The sequence below is a fragment of the Solanum verrucosum genome, unplaced genomic scaffold (assembly GCF_900185275.1).
Source record: "Solanum verrucosum unplaced genomic scaffold, falcon-dt-bn FXZP01000208.1, whole genome shotgun sequence".
NCBI lineage: Eukaryota > Viridiplantae > Streptophyta > Magnoliopsida > Solanales > Solanaceae > Solanum > Solanum verrucosum.
The window spans coordinates 3,130,414-3,150,462 of NW_026020329.1; the positions used below are offsets into that span (position 1 = coordinate 3,130,414).

The following is a 20,049-nucleotide window of genomic DNA, read 5'->3' on the forward strand; positions in this document are numbered from 1 at the left end:
TTAGCAATGCAATGATTTTAATGCATGCATTAGCTCATTCAAAGACCCAATTGTCCCTCAAATCTTTTTTTACATCTTTTCCAAAATAATAGTGGAGGGTATCTTTGTAAATAGATTTTTTATGCAATGCATGCTATTTTTAATGTATCAAACCAAACAATGCATAAAAATAATCTATGTATATTTAATGCAAGCATAACTAATACATGCATTGCTAATACAAGCACTACTAATATACTCTATTTAGCATTATTTTTATACACTCTACCAAACGACCCCTTAAAGAGTAAGAAGAAGAAGAGTAGAAGATTAGAAATTTTATGTGGTTGATAAATGAGAGGAAATCCCTCTATCTATAGCAAACAAAGAGTAGTATGAACATGTGCTAATTGTGCCTAATTTGAAAAGTCAGGACCCTTCGAAAAAGTAACCATCCTTTGGAAGAGTCACAACTTATCAAAAAAATCACAACTATTTGAAAAAGTTACAAATCATCAGTAACGTCACAATCCTTTGTAAAAATCACAACTCATCAAAATAGTTACACTTTCAAAAAAAATCACAACTCATTGAAAAAGTCGCAACCTTTCAAGAGAAGAAGATGTTGGATGTTGTAGTGGAGAATAATTTGATTTCTATGGTGATGATTTTTTACCTTTCACCTTAACTCTTAACCTAAAATTGATTTATTTTACTTTTTCCACGGTGAAATTGTTTTTCCACGACACAACTTTGAACAAAAGAGAAAAGCGTATGTAGACACCATCAGAAATTAGTGTGTGTTTCACTAACCATTGAGTGATATTCAGGTAAGAACCTCACGCTCTCAATAGTTTGGATATGAAACTCAAAAAATTGAGATAGGTATGTTTTTTACCCTGAAGGGCCCGAATTTTAATAAAAAGTTCAAGTACATATGACCCGAAGATTTCAGATGCCAACTGTATTTTTGCATGTTCACAGGGTTGCCAGTTAGATGTTAGAATTAACGAGTCTCAGATGTACAAGAAAGCATTAACCTCAGAATTAAAAATCAATAGTATCAGAGTGAATCAGTATCAAAGCATGAGAAGTGACAAAGGGATAGAAATCCAATAGCAGAAAAGATTACATTTCTGGGACTAAAAAATACTGATACAAGTGAACCACCTCTTAGAGTACAGGAAAACAATGGTCATACACAGGTCATGCTACATATAAAACGTTCAAAAAGACATGTATATACATGGAGATATAATGACCTGGTTGCATTAAAAAATGAAAGCCACACAGACGATCCAACAGCAAACGAGCGAGTACTCACATGTGCTGGTATTCGGGATTAAATGCAAGACCCTCCCTGTAAATCAGCTCTTTCATTTGTTCCTCGGTAAGGGCATGCTGTTCAAAATCGAAGCTAAAAGGAGTCATGCAAACGGGCTCGTCACTAATATCATGAAGCGATGTTAGGTAAGGGTGTGCAAGCGCGCCTTCAACTGAAACAAGAAACAGAATGTATAATTTAGGAATCAGTATATAGCAAGATGTAGGATGTTAAAGGATGCAAATATGGAGATTAGATTTCAGTGTCTTTTGACAAGTGCCAAGGATAAAATATATTATACAACAAAAGTGTGAAGACCAAACAATGGAGGTTATCCATAACATCTGTCCAATCATGCTGCAAAACACTTGAAGCTCTACCAGTGTACTTTTAATCATAGCTCAAGACTTTCGACCAAGGAAACCAGACAATACCCACAGAACGAAATAGTAGCACTTCCCCCAGGCTAGCTCTTGCATTTACCCCATCTTTAGTCCACAAAAGAAGAACGTACAATTCTAGGTTTAACTATTCTCCTTTCTTAGTTCATGCTGGAAATCTTACTGAAACTCTACAGAAATTCCTTTTCTTTTATTAAGTGGAAACTCTATGAAGTCGCAGCCAATATTTAGGCCTATGCTAGGATGAGGTTCATCAAAGCCTTCAATACAGAAGGCGCTTTAAGATTTTAATCATACTAAGCTAGAGTACTGCTGGCCAGGATTGAAATATGGGTTTCATGCTTTAGCTTTTGAGTTATTGTATTGTTGTAATTTGTAAGCAAGGTCAAGTGATAAGATCCATCCACCCCCAAAGAATGCAAGCTTTAATAGTTCTTCATTAGTATAATACAATAGCATAACTGTGAGCCATCCAATGGTGATGCCACCCCAATATTGTCCGCCCTTCATTTATTTGTTTTTTGCCCTTTTTTTTAACCATAGAGTGAGTTGATGCTACATTAAAACATGTTTCAACCCCACTTTCACCCAATACAGCCTTTATTCCATACCTGGGTGATTCGTTAAAACCCTAGTTGGTGGGCTGGCCTTTCCTTGGCTGATTTTTGTCCAACCCATGAATCAGTGGCCATTCAGTTTCAATAACTCACGGTCGAAAGAGTATAAAACTAAGTTATTGTTAATGAAGATGTGGCCATAGAGTTACTAATAAAATAAAGAGGTGGCCGTAATGAATTGAGACAAGATAAAGGTACACACTACAAACAGAAAAAGCCTAGTTCCTATTGAACAGCTTATTTTTCAATACCCTAGGTAGGACAAACATTTATTCACAAAACAAGCATGTTATCAATAAACCCCACATATCATATGACAATTATCAGCCATACTAGTTTCTAATTTTAGAGAAAATAATTCATTTTTTGGCTATAGATCAGTTTTTCTTTTCATTCCTACCTACAAAGATCTAATCTTATGATTTACAAAAAGCCCAAAATTGCCATCAAACTATAAGAAATGGCCTGCCACTCGTTAATAGTTGGGCATAAAAGTGTCCCCCTGTGACATATTTGGCATGTTCATGCCACTAACCACCAACAGCCCTCACATCTGGTCTTATCAGCCAAATTCTTGATTTTAAAATACTTAATTTTCCCCATGTCCTCCAGTTAAACCACCCACATCACCTAACTCGTTGCATCTTTTAACCCATTCCCTTTTATTTTTTAACCCGCCCCACATCCACATTATCACCCACATCACCTAACTCATTCAATCTATTGCAACCCATTCCCTTCCCCTCAATTCCCTTATTTGAACAAGTCATGCCAATTTGAAGAAGATGAAACAGCCAATTTCATCACTTCCAAAAATGGATAATGATCCTTTGTTTTCAGTTGTTCAGATTCAAGTTGTGGTGCATTTTCATCTTCTTTTGAAGCCGAGTGTTTTAACTCAGCTAAATCTCCGAAGACTAAATCAGTTAACCAGAAGTAGGAGAAGGGAAAAACATGGATGCATTGAATTGTTTTTGCTTGACGACTATCAAAATTAAAAAATAGGAACCTGACGACTGTCAAAATTAAAAATAGGGCAGGGTTTTGAAGATTTATGCCAATTATAAGAAGATGAAACAACCAATTTCACCAGGTTGGCATCCTTAAGTTTCCATTCTTTTACAAATGGAAATGGGAAAAAATCAAAGACCTCGAGTTCGAATGAGATGAGATTTGAAGATGGAAATTTTTTATTGAGAAAAGTTCAAAAACAACTTGTTCTTGAGCTTCTTGGGATTTTGAAGACATGGGATTTGGGTCAGTTTGAATGAGGAGAACAGATTAGGAGTTTGGGTAAAAAGAAATTTGGGTTGGGTTATAACGCTGGGGGTTAAAAATAAAGGGAATAGGTTAAAATAGATGGAATGGGTTAGGTGAAGTGGGTGGTTTAATTGGATGACACATGGAAAATATGACGTTTTAAAATGAAGAATTTGGTTGATAAAACCAAATGTGAGGGTTGTTAGTGGTTAGTGCCATGAACATGCCAAATGTGTCACGACGGGGGATTTTTATGCCCAACTATTAACGAGTGTCATGGAAAGGTCTTTTTGATAATTCCATGGCATATTTGAGCTATTATCCTGAACAAAATAGCAGTTGCAATTTCTCACACCTAGATACTCTGTGCAGAAATGCTATGGCTTCCTAGAGAGCAGTGGTTGTATCGTACAAATGATATTATAAACTAGAAAAATTACTTATATTATGGTTACGAGACGACAAAAACTTACCTCCATCTCAGTTATGACAGAAAAAATTTGTTCCATCAACTTATACTTAATCTCCACACATCTCTGTACTGATCATGCTAATTTTTTTTGAGATGGTAACAATTTCAATATCGTTTATAGGACCAAAGAAATATAACCTCAGCAAAAACTATCTCCTTCATTACCGAGACTCTAGGACTTCTAGTAGACACTGTCATTTGAGTATTCTTGTTTACACCAGAAATGGAATAGAAAAATTCAATTCAGTTTTATTTTCTGAATAGAGTTGTTCTTTGCTTCAAAGCATCTCAAGTTCCTCACTCCATATAGTCCACCAAGTGCAGCCTGGGACTATGCTCCATGTTCTTTGCTGATCAGGTGATCCTGCCCTCCAGCTTGACAGCAGGTCCAAAGCATTTCTTGGCATTACCCAACTCATATCTGACATCTGAGTTGCTCGGACTCTCCAAAAATGTTGCCGCACCCGTGTTGGATCCTCCAAAATGCACTACTTTTGAAGGATCCAACACGCACCTGATGACATTTTTGAAGAGTCCGAGCAACATAGTCTGACATAGCCAAAAAGATGTTCCATGATTGTGTTGTCACTTAGCAGTGTAGGAAAAGACCATTTGATTCTACATTTTTCACGCATAGAGCAGAGTTGTATAACCGTCCTCTACAACTTCTTTTTTTAAGGTAAAGGTAACTAACCCTCCTCTACAAGTTTTCCTGGGTCAAGCAAGCGTCTTTGGAAACCAACCACACAAAACATGATACTTTGTATGGGCCCTTGACCTTCTATTATATGTTTCAAAGGCGGAGGGCCACACCTCAATTTGGTTGTCAATGTGGTTCAGCACCTGATAGGATGAATTGAAAGAAAAGTTGCCAGAGTTGTGCCCTAACCACCATAGGCTATCTTGATCCTGGGATAACCTCTGTGAACAGGTGGGTTGTGTTAGATTCTACATGTTGCCCACATAAATGACAAATAGAGCAGAGTTGTATACCCCTCCTCTCAGATTTTCCTGGGTCAAACAAGTCTCCTTTATAACCAAACAGAAAACATGATACTATGATGGGATATTGATTTTCCATAAATCTTTTTAAGGCCACAACTCATTTTTGTTGTCAATGTGGTTCAGCATTTGAAAGGATGATTTAACAGAAAAATTTCCAGAGACGTGGACTAACCACCATAGCCTATCTTGATCCTGATTTACCCCTGTGAACTGGTGGATTGAGTTCTGGAATTCAGCAAAACGTGCAATCTCTCAATCATTCAAAAGTCTACTGGAACTGAGATTCCAACTTTGTGCAGTCCATACTTCATCAATAGTAGCCTTTTCTTGTTGGCTCAAGGTGTGTATATCAGGGAATACGTGCCTTAAAATGCTCTGCCCCATACAATCCCATCTAACCTTCTGAATGGAATTATTAGGACCCTTGTAAATATTTTTTTTATTTTATTTTTCTCTTCTTTTGTTCCCCTCTGTTTGCAGGTCACCAGCATCTCCTTAATGCTGAAGAATACACCATTACCATTTTCAAAAAAAAATAAAAAATGCTCTGCCCCAAGGTTGTCTTCAAATTTGAAGAATGAATTTGGAAGTTCCAGTTCCACAACTCAGAGAAATTGGACTATGATCTGAAAGTTACAAATTATAGATGGTTCACGGGTTCAATTGGAAAATGACTTAGTTGAGGTGCCTGAAAGGAAAAACTCAAGTTCAGAGGCCTGTTTATGTATTCTGCCTAATATTTATCTTCATGGTTCATCCTCTGACATTAAAATCCTCCTAGTTCTGTTCCCATTGACTTTTGAGTTTTATATCAACGATCAGACCTTCAAGTTCATTTAGACCTTTCTATTTTGGTGTCTTACAAATCTCCGGGATTGGTTCTGGCTTGTTGTTCTTTCTTCTGCTAGCTATTTTCGTGTCATGAAAAGAGCTAAACCCTCCTTTTCACATCTTTGAAAATCTACACCAAACAGATTGCTCAATTTTATGATGTTCCTGTGCACCATAGAGTCGCATCCCCTTCGACACTGGGGGAATGGACTTCAATAAGTTCTGCATCCTCCACTACACAAGGTTCACCCCAGCTATTTCAATTAATTGCATGTCTACTGCCGCTTGAACCCTTCGGAATTGACAGGCTTCAACCTCGTCTTCAACCTTCATGAATTGTTCTTTTTCTTGCAGAAATCTTGGCTCCCATGATTGTTACCTCTCAATAATCTGCTTCTGTTTATCAGCAGCATCGATGGTATCAGCCTGGGTGTTTAGGAAGAGAGCATTATTTTCCTGAGAAATTATTGCTTGTGTTTCGACATCAAAAGGGTCCTCTGTTAAATATTGGGATCAGTTCTTGGGATTGATAAAACCCAGCCTCTGGTTTTTAAGAATTCTACTCCCACGTGTTTCTACAGTCTCACGTGCCCCAAATTTTAAATTCCCCCTTCCTTTGATGATCCCACACATTCCAAGACCTGCAATAGCAAAACAGTCACATCACTCTCTTCTTTATAGGGCATGATAGCCCTATTACCCATCGGTACTGTCATAGCTTCTTCTCCAATCGGAACTTTGGCCCTCATGGTAGCCGGAATTTGGCATCATATCGGAATATTATAGATGAAGCCATTACTTTCCACCTCCATGTCTTTTGGGATTTCTGATCCATATCCCTTTACTTTGATACGGTCCAGTGTAAATGATTTTTAAGTGTGGTTTCTTTCTCTGTCTCAATCCATCCTCCATAGGAATCACCAATTTCTTTGAGAATCTTCCGATATCAAGATTTTTAAGTGTGGTTCCTTGACACCTCTTGTGGCCAGCACCAAACAGTAGGAGCCCACCAGTCTAAGGTCAACTTAAATTTCTTCCATCGCCATTCGCCTCTGAGAATATGTTCAGCATCCCTTCTTATTGGAAGTTCAAACAAAAAGTGAAAGTCATTCATTTCGTATACATCGATCCCGTGTGATGTTTACCCATCTGCAGATACCATTAAGTATTGGTGTTTCCTGTGATGGAGCTTGAACAGATAATCATGCTAATATAGATTATAGGCAACCAATTCCCAGAAACAAATTCACTCTTATTCCACAGAATTACTTTTGTTCCATCCACTCTAACTAAGCAGATTTCCGATCTAATTAACATCAATAACAAGTCATAATACGCCTATTAGTTTCCATAGGCCTCCAAATGAGGCCATATAAACTTCATGTACTTCCTCCAAAAAAGTAAATTTTCACCACTACATAGCAAGGGGCTACAATAGGTATCTAAACCGAGCACTTGAAAAAATAGATACCTTAATTAATCCCTTGTCAAAAGGCAGAAAAATAAGAACTTCGAATGAAGTAAAATCTGTACTCTTTCCTTTTTCTCAAGGTAAAAAATTTAATTAAAAACGAATGAAGGTGGTTTTGACCCCTAGCTTCAACAACAAGATAAACACAATTTACAATAATAAATGGCATGCAATGTGATCAGAGGATTGTTAGAGGATTATTGTTATCCATCGAGTAAAATTATGAGAAGGTGAAAATGCCACCACTATATCCAGATAAGAAGATACGGTTCTGGGTGTAATCTCCCACAATTATCATCTGTAGAAACTTCATTGGTCTGACAACTAGATAAAATATAGATACTAGCAGTTCCAATTCATGAAAAAATACATACTAGCAAACGTACGCACCAGTATTCTTCTATGCATAAGGGAAAATTTTAACACAGATAGATAAATGAATAGCGCAGCTAGCAAAGAAGCATTTCAGGGGTTCCTCACCAGTAAGTCTCCTTCTGGGATCAAATGTCAACATTTTCTCAACAAGATCAATAGCAGCAGGGTTTACATGTGGAAATTTTTCAACAAATGATTGTCGACGGTAAAGAGGAAGTTGTCTGATGTACCGCTTTGCATTCTCATTCAAAAACTCCATTTCAGCCTCAGAAGGGGTGCCAATCAACTGCAAGGAATTCCCTCATAAGAAATAACTTAAGTATGAATAATCACATCTGATCTTAAATTTAAGAGTGGTTCTCGGTCATTGCAGCAAACAACAACAACAACAACATACCCAGTGAAATCCCACTAGGTGGGGTCTGGGGAGGGTAGAGTGTACGCAGACCTTGCCACTACCTCGTGGAGGTAGAGAGGCTGTTTCCGAAAGATTATGAAATTAATAATATAAATACTGAATGCTTAATCTAGGAGTCGAATCATGTTTTCAATAATTGGAGAGGTCTCATCATTTAGTAACTCCATTTTGGCCTCAGAAGGAGCTAATCAACTGCAAATAGTTCCCACTTCCCACATTAAAATAAATAAACACAAACAATAATGTGAAGCTAGTATTAGAGAGTGCTCTGGGACATTGCAGTCAGGTGGATAAATCAAAAAAATTAAAAATGATGATTAATCCAAAAAACAAATCATTCGGTCAATACATGGAGAGGGGAGAGAGGGTAGCAAGGTTAATTCATTGCATCGTGGTCCACATTTGGAGAAAACACTCAATGTATCCATATCCATCCACTCTTCGAAGAAAATTAACACATCTGATTGCTCCTTATTCTTAATGCTATAGATGAGCAGGCTGTTCAAAATATAAATGCTTGTTCACTCCTGCTTTCCTAGATCTACAACATGATATTTCTCTGTTTCTAGCTAGATTTGCACGTAACTGACAACTAATCATAAACACTGAAAAGGTGACACAGGAAAAAGGCAAAGAGGTATATGAAACATATAAAAGTAAATCTTTTGAGGGGAAGACTGGATACGGTTTGATGTTAATTTTGACAAAAAAGATACCTCCATAAGCAGACGTAGCTGGTGTACATGATCTCTACCAGGAAACAGAGGCTTTCTGTCCATCAGTTCCATGAAAATGCAACCAACTGACCAGACATCAATAGCTGCAGTATAGTCAGAAGAATTTAACAACAGCTCCGGAGGTCGGTACCATCTTGTCACAACATACTCAGTCATAAAGTCAGTTTCAGAAGTGACACGAGCTAGCCCAAAATCACATATCTTTAAATCACAATTGGCATTCAAGAGGAGATTGCTAGGCTTCAAGTCCCTATGCAAAACATTTGCAGAATGTATGTATTTCAACCCACGGAGGATCTGATACAAGAAATACTGCACCAAAAACATAAAACTAGTTAGTATACAGATGAATTCTGGCAGAATAATGCACCATAACATATATTTATGTATGTATAAAGCAACACTGACTATTATAAAGATATAATGAGAAGAAACAGAGACAAGTAGTTTATAGAGTCTGTGTAAGAAGAATATTAGACAGGTGAAATTAGGTACCAAGTAAATATGGCTTCCAGCACAATCTTTGTTTTGATGAATATATTGTTACCTTTATAAGAAAATAAAAGAAGAAACACAGACAAGATAATTGACAAATTTCTTCATTACAAATACAGAAAGTAACCTTCTGTATTGTTCAGCATAACAGCAACTATAGGCAAGTGTGTGTTCTTGGACAAGGTTTTCACCAAAAACTAAAATAACCAATTTAAGATATAGCACTTAGACCAGATAACACAATGAAATGTGTATTCGTGGATAATGTTTTCATCAAAAACTGCACAAAAACCAATATAAGACGATAAACTTAGTCCATAGTTTCATAACTAAACTCCATTACAGAATTCTCAAATTACCAACCTCATAATATTTTCTTGAAAAATAGTAATTGTACTATTTACATAGCAACAATAAGGTGCTGTCAAAAGTATTTACAAGCCATACACCAAAAGAGAGTTATACATAGTCAAGCATTTAACATGCACATTGTTTTAAGAGTCTTATTGCAATTTCGCTCGTGTTCCATTATGAAAAATAGAGCTTAGAAATGAAATGACCTGTTATACTCATTCTCTAGCTTCTCACTCTTAACCTAAACTCCTACTCTCTTCAAAAATTTGTCAATGACTCCTTTACTGTGGCTGCCCCCTCTTCTCTTCCAGCTCTATTTCCAGTCTTCCAGAGGTATCTTCTTTTTTTTGAGTAATTTAATTTATTTATTTTGAAACAGGTAACTCTGCATCTTCCAGCAGTATCTAATCTTACATCTGGAAATAATATAATGTTTTTATGTTGTTTATGCACCAGAATACATCACCATTACACTTTTTATCAAGATAATACGATAAGTTTATTCCTTACGAGGCAAACCGATACAAAGAATACATCATACAAGAAAAATACAATTATAACAAGTACATAGCATCAAAAACTTGCTGGTGTTTGATAAGCCTCAAAGACTAGTTGTTGATGTTTTCTTTACTGAAAAGTTGTATGACTAGTTCACGAGAACAAACAAATAGAAAATTTCAAATTAATTTAAGAACACTTTGTATGATTTGTATGTTTTGTAAAGAAAGAAAACCTACTATAAATGAGAAAAGGGGCAAATGTACTCTTAACTTGTGATTTAGAGCAGACATACCCCTCGTTAAAAAAGTGGTGCATATATACCCCTGTCACCTAACAAATGGTGCATATTAACCCTTTTTGTTAACAGACCCATATTTACCAAATTAAAAAACAAATTCTAAAACTGGTTTTTAAATTTCAAAAATGCCACGTGACTTTTAAAAATATTACCTTCAGAGATTAAATTTCAAAAATGTAACATTCATAGCCTTGCGAAAGAAAGTTGGAGAGTTGAAAGATTTCAAACATACAAGTCTAATAGGTGGAATGTACACGATTGTGGCAAAGATACGGGCTGAAAGACTCAAGAAGGTGGTTAACAATTTAGTTAACAAGCATCAGATGACATTTATAAAAGGAAGACGGATCATGGATGCAACCCTAATTTCTAGTTAGTATGTGGACTCAAGACTTAAAGGGGTAGAAACAGGTGCCATGTGTAAGCTAGGCATAGAAAAAGCTTATGATCATGTCGATTGGAGATTCATGTTGAATACTCTCAGACAAATGGGCTTTGATGAGAAATGGATTGATTTTTGCGTTAAATTTTCTGTTCTAGTGAATGGTGAACCTGTAGGATTTTTTGGTGCTGAAAGGGGGCTGAGACAAGGTTACCCTATGCGTCCTTTCCTGTTTATTCTAGCAATGGAGGGATTTGATAGCATGATGAGTATAGCATTACATAATGATGGATTAAAGGGTTTGAGATAGGAGATAGCAGGGGGCAAAAAAATGGAGGTATGTCACCTACAATATGCAAATGACACAGTGATCTTTTGTGAGCCAAAGGTTGAACAAATAGGTTACATCAGAATGATTTTGACTATTTTTTAAGCTTCTTTTGGTTTGAAAGTTAACTGGGAAAAAACCACTTTGTGGGATAGAGGAGGTGCCAAACATCCAAAATCTTGCAATCATTTTCAAATTTGAAAATATGTCTACTACATAACTTGGTATGCCTCTGGGCAGTGAACACAAAACAAGGGAAATTTGGGATGGAATTTTACAGAAAATAGAAAAGAGGCTGGCTAGGTGGAAGGTACAATACATATCACTGAGAGGGAGAGTCATCCTTATCAACTCTATACTTGATGCACTTCATACATATTTAATGTCTTCATTTCTCCTACCTTCCAAAGTTATGAAAACACTGGACAAACTTAGGAAGGATTTCTTGTGGCACAGGTGTAAAGAGGGAAAGGATACAAACTACATCAATTGGCAGACAACAATGCACAGTAGAGAGCAAGCTGGTTTGGGCCTCCGAATTCTGAGAGAATAGAACAATAATTTATTGATGAAATAGCTTTGGAGATACAATAAGGAGGAACATGCATTATAGAAGAAGGTGATTAGACACAAGTTTGGTGAACTCAACCGATGATGTACCAATGTGAGCACTAATACTTATGAGGTTGGAGTCTAGAAGACCATTAGTGCTCTATGGCCCAATATAGAAAGGAACTTGCAGAAGAAAGTTGGAGATGGAAAAAAGAGAAAGTTTGGAAGGATGCTTGGATGCTTGGAAGGAGGAAAGTTCATTAATGGAGATTACCTATTTATTCTAAGCAACAAACCAGATGGTACCATTTAATATTTATGATACCTGGAGTGCACAGGGGCTTATCCTTCAGGAGATTGTTAATGACCGGGAGATTTTTGTTTTTTTTATTTTGATAACCGAGAAATCGGTCTGTGACCCGCCCTTTGGACCAATCACAACCTTCTAAACTCGGTGGATAATGGGCCCTCCCCTCTACCCTTCTCCACTTAAATACCGAACTTTGCTTTGCATGGTGTGGGGCTTGAACCTGCAACCTAAGCCACAAATCCTCCACCTTTGTCCACTCAAGCTAGGCCTTGGGGGCAATGACCGGGAAGATTGATAGTAATCTGCTAAGTAGGATTGATGATTTTAGTGGTTCTACTGCTGAACCAGATACATTAAGATGGAAACACAATATTGATGGGCAATTCTCAGTTAAAAGGGTTTATAAAATGAAAGGAAGGGTACAGTATAAAGGGAAACCAAAATTATGGAGAAACTTATGAAAGAGTTCAGCTCCAACCAAGGTAAAATGTTTTACTTGATTGGTGGTTAAAAGAGCATGCCTGACACATGAAGTTTTGAAGGAAAAGGGGGCCATCATAGTCTCCAGGTGCTTATTACACCATGAGACAGATGAAACAAATAGTCATCTGTTTTTACACTGCACTTTTACAGCACAACTTTGGTCTCTATTTCTCAGCATAACAAAGACAAATTGGACTATGCCTGAGCATATTATAGATTTGCTTAGCTGCTGGATGAAAAGAGGAGGCAGCAAAAGTCAAAAAAAGTGGTAGAGGATCATACCACAATGCATCTAGTGGACAGTTTGGAGAGAGAAAAATGGGAGGTGTTTTGAAGATAGATCCATTCCATTCAGAATGTTAAAATGGAATTGTATTTTTTATTTTTTTACTTTTGGTGTAAAAGAGTAAGTTTAGAGGATATAGGTCATTCTGTGAATTTTTAAGATATCTGTAAGTATCTTCTTTTCTATTTGTTTTTTGTTTTTTAGGGATAATTTCAGTGGCCTCCCTTGAGGTGTTGGCTTATAACACATCCCTCCCTTGCGGTATCAAATATTACATATACCTCCCTTTTTTGATAATAAGTGTAACAAAACTGGTTTATAATCTGAAATGGACAATTTACCCCTTCTATGTCTAACATTTATGTCTATTATGATATAAGTTGGCTTATTTTGTTTGTTATTACTTTTTCCTTCAAAATTACTCCCCATTAGGAAAGATTGATCCTCTATAGTTTTAGAATTGATAATTTAAAATCTAATCGACAAAGCAGTAAAGAATCAGTTAGAGTGAAGATATTGAAGTCAAACTCATGATATTGTAGTGTAACTTTACAATATTACAAGAGCAATTTTTTTTTGCTTTTAAGACGATAATCAAAGAGGAAATGATAAGACATAGCTATTACTTTATTCTTTTTATAACATTATCAAATTTTATATTTTCTTTGTTTCCTTCCTGTGATCGGGTTCAAGAAACATAAAATGAAATGTAGCATTTTTGCATCCAGAGAATACTCAATAATAATTTGAATTGACTTAAATTTTCCTTAAAATCTTAAAAGGTATTTAATTTTGTCATGCAACTATATATATACTATATACTACCTTAAAAGCATGAACTTCCTAACTTGAATGTTACATTACTATAATACCTCCAATTCAAAATACCAATTAGTATATCTTCTATATTTTATATTTTTATTTATTTATATTATATTAAAGCAGACACCTTTTCACATTGAAGGGTTGTGACTTTTCCGATGAGTTGTGACTTTCCTGTAGGGTTGTGACTTTTTCGATAACGCACAATAAGCACATGTTCATACTACTATTGTTGGCTATAAATAGAGAGGTTTTATCTTATTTATAAACTATGATTTTTCTAAGTTTTCTACTCCTCTTCTTAAAAAACCTCGAGTATGATTTGCAGTCGTTTAGTAAGTTTGAAGTTCAATGGAATTTGAGGTATCACACAAGGGGTTGGTGAACAAATTGTGGCAATCATATTCTCTAAGCACACTAGGTTGCAAACATGGTTAAAAAGATTAGCAAATGTGAAGATGATGAGGTGATATTTAATTTCATGTATTCGGAAGTTGGAACTAACAGTTAAAGATAATTTTTTCTGCAATTTTTGGTATGATTTTCTAGAGAATGCTAATAATTTGTTTTCCCAAACAGTATTCTTTGCATAAGTTAATTTTATTTGTTTTCTCTTCTTTATGAATTAACTTGCTATCCTTGCAATATTTTGATTTTTTATCTTTTCATGGGTTCAACTAAAACGGTGGTTTCTACTTATTCATCCACTCACTATCTTGATCCAACCATATTAAAAGAAGATACTAAAAGAAACCTTTTTCTCCCCAAATTCATATTTTAACCTCCAAAACATAAAGGATATTTTTACATTTATAATTTGAAAGCAATTTTTAGACGTTAGTGTTTTGAAATGACAATAAATATCAGTCCAATAGGCAAAATATTCATCAATTCGCACTTGTATTTTCATCCTACAGTTTTCATCACATACATATTTCAATATTATGTATATCATTTTAAAATATTAATACTAATTAACATGAGATACAAGTGTGCACCACCTTATAACGAGGGATATATCCACTCTAAATCACATAGTTGAAGGATATATTTCCCCCATTTCCCTCTATAAATCTTGGGTAGACCAACCAAGAGATCAGATTAGCATATGTTTTCATTTCACACATTTTTCGAATGCACCTTGTGGTGAATTAACATAATTTTAAATTCATTTTTAATCATACATTTATATCGTAATTTTTTCATATGGGCGCCAATTCATTCTTTTTGGGGTGTATAAAGCCACGGAGTGATTCAAGCATCCAGGGATAGTAGGAATGAGGAAGGAGATTACAAGGTGGGGAATCGAACTCTCACCAACAAGATGAGCGTCTAGGCAGTCAATCAACCAACTAGACTAGTAAGATTCCCCGTCGGTGCATTACTAAAATGAAATTTGACTTGTCACCAAACAAAAAGAATATCCCAAGATCAGCACTTACAAATTTTCTTATGTCCACTATATCCCAGTGTAGTCAAAGGCGCGCTTAAGCCCGGAAGCGAGGCTCAAAACGTGCTAAGCGCTTCGCCTCACTTTATGAGCACTTAAGTGTCATCCTCAAGGTTCTAAGGCAACCTTTTCCTTGCCAATGAGCCTCTTCTGAAGAAGTGACACTAAACAATTGATATTTCACTTTATCATAAAAAAAATTCAATTTCTTTGGTCATATATTTGTCATTCATGTTTATAATTATTAGTCTTTGACTAAAACATATATATTTGTATTTTTTCCTCCCTTTGCACCTTTTTTCATTAAATCCCACGCTTTATTTGCGCTTAAAGCCCCAACAGACCTTAGAGCTTTTTTAAGTTTTTCACCTTTTATAACACTGCTATATCCAATAGCTTCACCTAATAATCAATTATACATCAGTTGAGCATTTTTCTTTCACCTCATCACTCTAGCATTTGACTTATCTTTTGATATATACTTCCACTAACTATGTTACTTACACCCTGTTTTATCTTATTTCAACATTCTTAACACTCAAACTTTTCCTAGCTTTAAAAGGGTAGCAACTTTACAAAAAAACTCATGAAAATGATGTTATGATCTCAGTCCTTATCCCTACATGATGCATACTCTGAATGCTAAAAGAAATAAAATTGTCCTTACTTTATCCATAAACAAAAAAAATGTCCCCATCCAAATAAAAACGAAAAACGGAATAATACTAAGCAAAAAGAAAAATAGAAAAGCACACAAGGGTGTGACCTAGTGGTCAATAAAGCAAATTGAGCACCCAGAGGTCTCAAGTTGAACCTAGCAGTGACAAAACACTAGGTGATTTCTTTCCAGTTGTTCTAGCCTTGATGGACAGAATTACCTGATAGATGTTGTTGGTGGGAGGTGAAAGATATCCCATGAAATTAGTCGAGTGCAAGCTAACCTGGACACCATGTTTTTTAAATAATAGAAAATGATCAAGAACAACACATTGTTGTGTCAAATTGTCTATGATTAACCATTACCACCATTCACTTGACGATCCTAACTGGATACACTAGATTTCTAGTCACTAAGGTTCACCCTAAAAATGACAACAAAGAGCAGTCATAAACATTGAAGATCTCCTAGTTTTGGAAGAGTATTGGCTTACAAAGATTGACATTTCCACAATATCGTTATGATCAAATAATGGGACTTACCGGAAAGCATTCTTGCCTCTATCATTAGCTCGAGTAGCCCCATTTCTAGTGTTTTAGTCTATGTTGCGCGGACTCTTCATTTTTGCAGGCGAACCCGTCTCGACGCGACACTGGTGTGGGAGCGGGTGCGGGGTGCGTGTCGGATTCGGTCAATCCGATCCGGACACTTTGACCAGAGCAGAGAAAATATTTGGGGAAAAAGAGATCAGTTTCTGGCGACGTCTTCAGAGAGGAGGCGGAGCTACTTTTTATGATGAAGCTTGAAAAAGTAAAGAGGATGAAGCTTGAAAAAGTAAAGAGGATGAAGCTTAAAAAAGTACATGAAACTTGAAAAAGTACAGAGAAGAAAGAGGAGTTTTTTCTTTGAAAAAGTACAGGAAGTACAGAGCTTTTTTATCTTTCTTGAAAAAGTACAGAGTCTTTTCAATTTTTCTTGAAAAAGAACTCCTAGAGACGAAGGGTTTCTCGGAAAAAGTGTGTCCATTTTTATAAAATAAATTATACTCTTAATGTTTATTATATTCTCTCTCTTCTTTAACAGTTACACTCCATTTATTTTGTATGCAATTGTACCAAAATATGCAATTACTCGTATATATTTCACAAATTTTTTTAGTGATATTTTATGCAGTTGTTTAGTACTTGGTACGTATGGTATAATTCAATTATATTATAATTATATTATAACTATATTTTTATAATATTGAAAAAATTTAGCCGTATCCCCGCACCCGTATCCATACTCAGATTCGCACCCCCAAATCTTAAAATTTAGATTTTGCCGAATCTGACTCTCGGATTCACATCCGTCTCGGATACCCGCACCCGAGTCCGAGCAACTTAGGTTTTAGTCACCTTTCGATGGTTTCCTTAATTATGTGAGGGATTGCCCTATTGAGTAATGGGAAGCGGGCTAGTCCCCGAAAATGCCCTGTCTATAAGTTCCTTTGTTGTTGGGGAAAATAAAGAAAGAGACTTTTTTTTTCGCTTCGAAATTTTTTTTTTTTTCCATGCTTTCCGTTGGTCAACAACTACAGTGCTCTATACTTCTTCGAGGAGATGATAATATGATCTAATGTACTTATCCAAGCAAGGAAAAAATGAGCATACTACCTATGTAAAGAGAAGGAAGAAAAACACAAACAACATACTGCTGGAATTAGATTGTTTGTGGTTGACCATTGCTACCAATTTTCATTTGATAAGTCTTAGTGGACATAGTAGATTTGTAGTCACTAATGTGCACCCTAATATGACGATGAAGAGACCTCCTAAACATTTCAAGTTTTTCCTAGCTTTAGAAGGGTATTGATTTCTCAAAAATAAAGATGATAATGCAATCTATGTCCTATATCTAAATAAGAAGGGAAAAACCATATTACCAATCAAATGAAAAAAAAATTATGAACAGCATATTGATGAAAGCAAATTGTCTATTATTGAACATTACTACCACTTTCCACTTGATATAAATAAATACAGTAGAATTGTGTATCCAATGATTAGAGACTATAACAAAGAAATATAGAAGTGGAAAGGGCATGGGTTTTCATTCATACACTTCAGCACTCAAAAAGAGGATGAACATCATTTCCACTGAATGAGAGAATGTTAATTGCTGATGTTTCATGTTAAAACAATGTAACCATGCACAAGGATTATGGATCATTACGACTTTGGACAACAATATACTACATGGTTTAAAGGAAAATTTTATCAAAATAATATACTACAAGTGAAAGCTGTTAAAATGATACTGACAGAATAGTGCTTAATCCCAACAATACAAGAACAGGTATATGATTTGAGCAACTTCAACACAAATTTGAAAAGAACTTGTCACATTAACCAATCAAATTTTAATCAAGAACAAGAACCACTTTTACAAGCTTCTAAATAATTGGATAGTCCCATATTGGTAATGCTCTAAATGGAACATAGAGAGAATAAAATTATCCTAATAAGAACCTGGCAATGTTCTTCTGATAATCCTTGATTAGAGCGAATAATTTGATGGAGATCAGTGTCCATAAGCTCATATGCAATATAGACATCATTAAATGCTTCTCTTTGAGGTGGTGGAATTATATCTCTTATCGCAACAATCTGCAAGGCAAGATGCTGAATTAGCCTCACATTTTCTCTTATACACCACACATGTGAAGCATCCATCTCCCATTGTAAAATCTGAGAAGCTCCTTCAATTACTTGAAAATATATATTCTCTTTGTTTCAATTTATTTGTCTAGTTTTGACTTGACACAGAGTTGAAGAAAGCCAAGAAGACAATTAAATCTTATGGTCTTAAACTAAATATATGTATAATGTACCAAAATGCCCTTTAATCCTGTAGTGTTAAACATGTCATGTGCAAACTTGGAATTAAGGAGTTGCCAATAATAGAAAGAGTCATTCTTTTTTGAAATGGACTGTGTAAAGGAAAGTAAGACAAACAAATTGAAACAGAGGAAGTATAATTCTATATGCATTCCCTGTTTGCACTTGAGACATAGTTACTCTCCAATATCATTCAGCTGAAAAAGGGAGGGAAAAAACCCAAGACTTTGTGTGGGGTGATACTAGCTACAAGACATTACTCAATCTTTATGTTTTGAAGAAGAGAAAGAAACCAGTATAAGAAAGTAGAAGAGTTGGTTGATTTCCTCGGTGCCTTGTAAAGTCTAGATTTGAATTTCACTACCTTGTAACATGTTTTTGATGGTGATCAGCATTCCTAATGTTGACGAATACAACAGTACTAATTCTCAAAAAAAAAAGAGACCATTTATCATTCATTCTCTCCATAGTAAGTCAAAATATAGCATTGCTTCATTATTATTTAAGTAGTTCATTAACTTGATAGCAGTGAACCAAGTGAATACATTCAACATCTCTACTGTTCCAATTTTATCGCATGAGACAATTGAATAATTCCAAAAATCACTCTTTATTCCATTGGATTGAAAGACAATATAACACAAGCATATATCTCTACACCTATTCCACAAATTTAAATTTGATCCAACTAGTAAATTATATAGAAAACCAAGAAAAAAAAAAAAAAAACACTCACTAACATTTTCATGATCCATATGTCGAAGAAGCTTGATCTCACGCAAAGTTCTCTTGGCATCAATTTTGTTATCAAAAGCATTCGCAATTTTCTTTATTGCAACATGTTCATTTGTCTCCGAATTCAAAGCAGAACTATCATAAAAAAATGTCTCATCAATCCAAATTCCACATAAATTTTAACAAGAGCAAGTCAGTTATTAAGGAAAAAGCAAGAAAATTTACCAAACAATACCATAAGCTCCTTTACCGATTGGCATAATTGGAGGCTTATACTTTGCAGTAACTTCAAATATATTACCAAAAATGTTGTATTGAATAAACCGGCCACCGTGACTCAACGTCGCAGGAATGTTCTCCATTCCGGCCATCGGCAGCGGCGGCGTAGCTGGTTGCTGTCCCGCCGCCGCATCCGACATCACCGTGTCCGTTTGCGGAGCTGAACCATCCATTTTTACCGTAAATAGTAAACCCTAGAATCAAATTTGCCGTCTTTTTTCCTATTTCAGTCCTTTTAGCTCTTTCTGTTTGTGTGTGAAAAAATGTGTGTTCTGGAGAAAGTGAAGTTTGGGGTCAAGCAGATCTGAATCGTGAAAGATGTAGAAGGGAAATGCTGTTTGTTGTTT

The 20,049-nt window shown here is 35.6% G+C and overlaps 1 protein-coding gene across 1 annotated transcript; it reads right to left on the reverse strand.

Annotated features, from left to right (window-relative positions):
* Window positions 1–1,002: 1,002 nt before the first annotated feature.
* Window positions 1,003–20,049, reverse strand: LOC125835998 (mitogen-activated protein kinase homolog NTF4). Its single transcript, XM_049515093.1, has 6 exons — window positions 19,649–20,049; window positions 19,429–19,558; window positions 18,320–18,457; window positions 8,870–9,202; window positions 7,841–8,021; window positions 1,003–1,475 (listed from the first exon to the last, which is right to left on the reverse strand). The coding sequence occupies exons 1-6, from the start codon at window positions 19,873–19,875 to the stop codon at window positions 1,300–1,302; spliced, it is 1,185 nt and encodes a 394-aa protein (XP_049371050.1). The 5' UTR covers window positions 19,876–20,049; the 3' UTR covers window positions 1,003–1,299.

Excerpts from the sequence above, each read along its gene's own strand:
- LOC125835998 (XM_049515093.1), bottom strand. The coding sequence starts at position 19,875 with ATGGATGGTTCAGCTCCGCAAACGGACACGGTGATGTCGGATGCGGCG. Across the intron at positions 18,458-19,428 it reads GACATATGGATCATGAAAAT|ATTGTTGCGATAAGAGATAT; the intron begins GTTAGTGAGTGT and ends CTTGCCTTGCAG. Across the intron at positions 9,203-18,319 it reads TATCAGAAGAACATTGCCAG|TATTTCTTGTATCAGATCCT; the intron begins GTTCTTATTAGG and ends TTTTTGGTGCAG.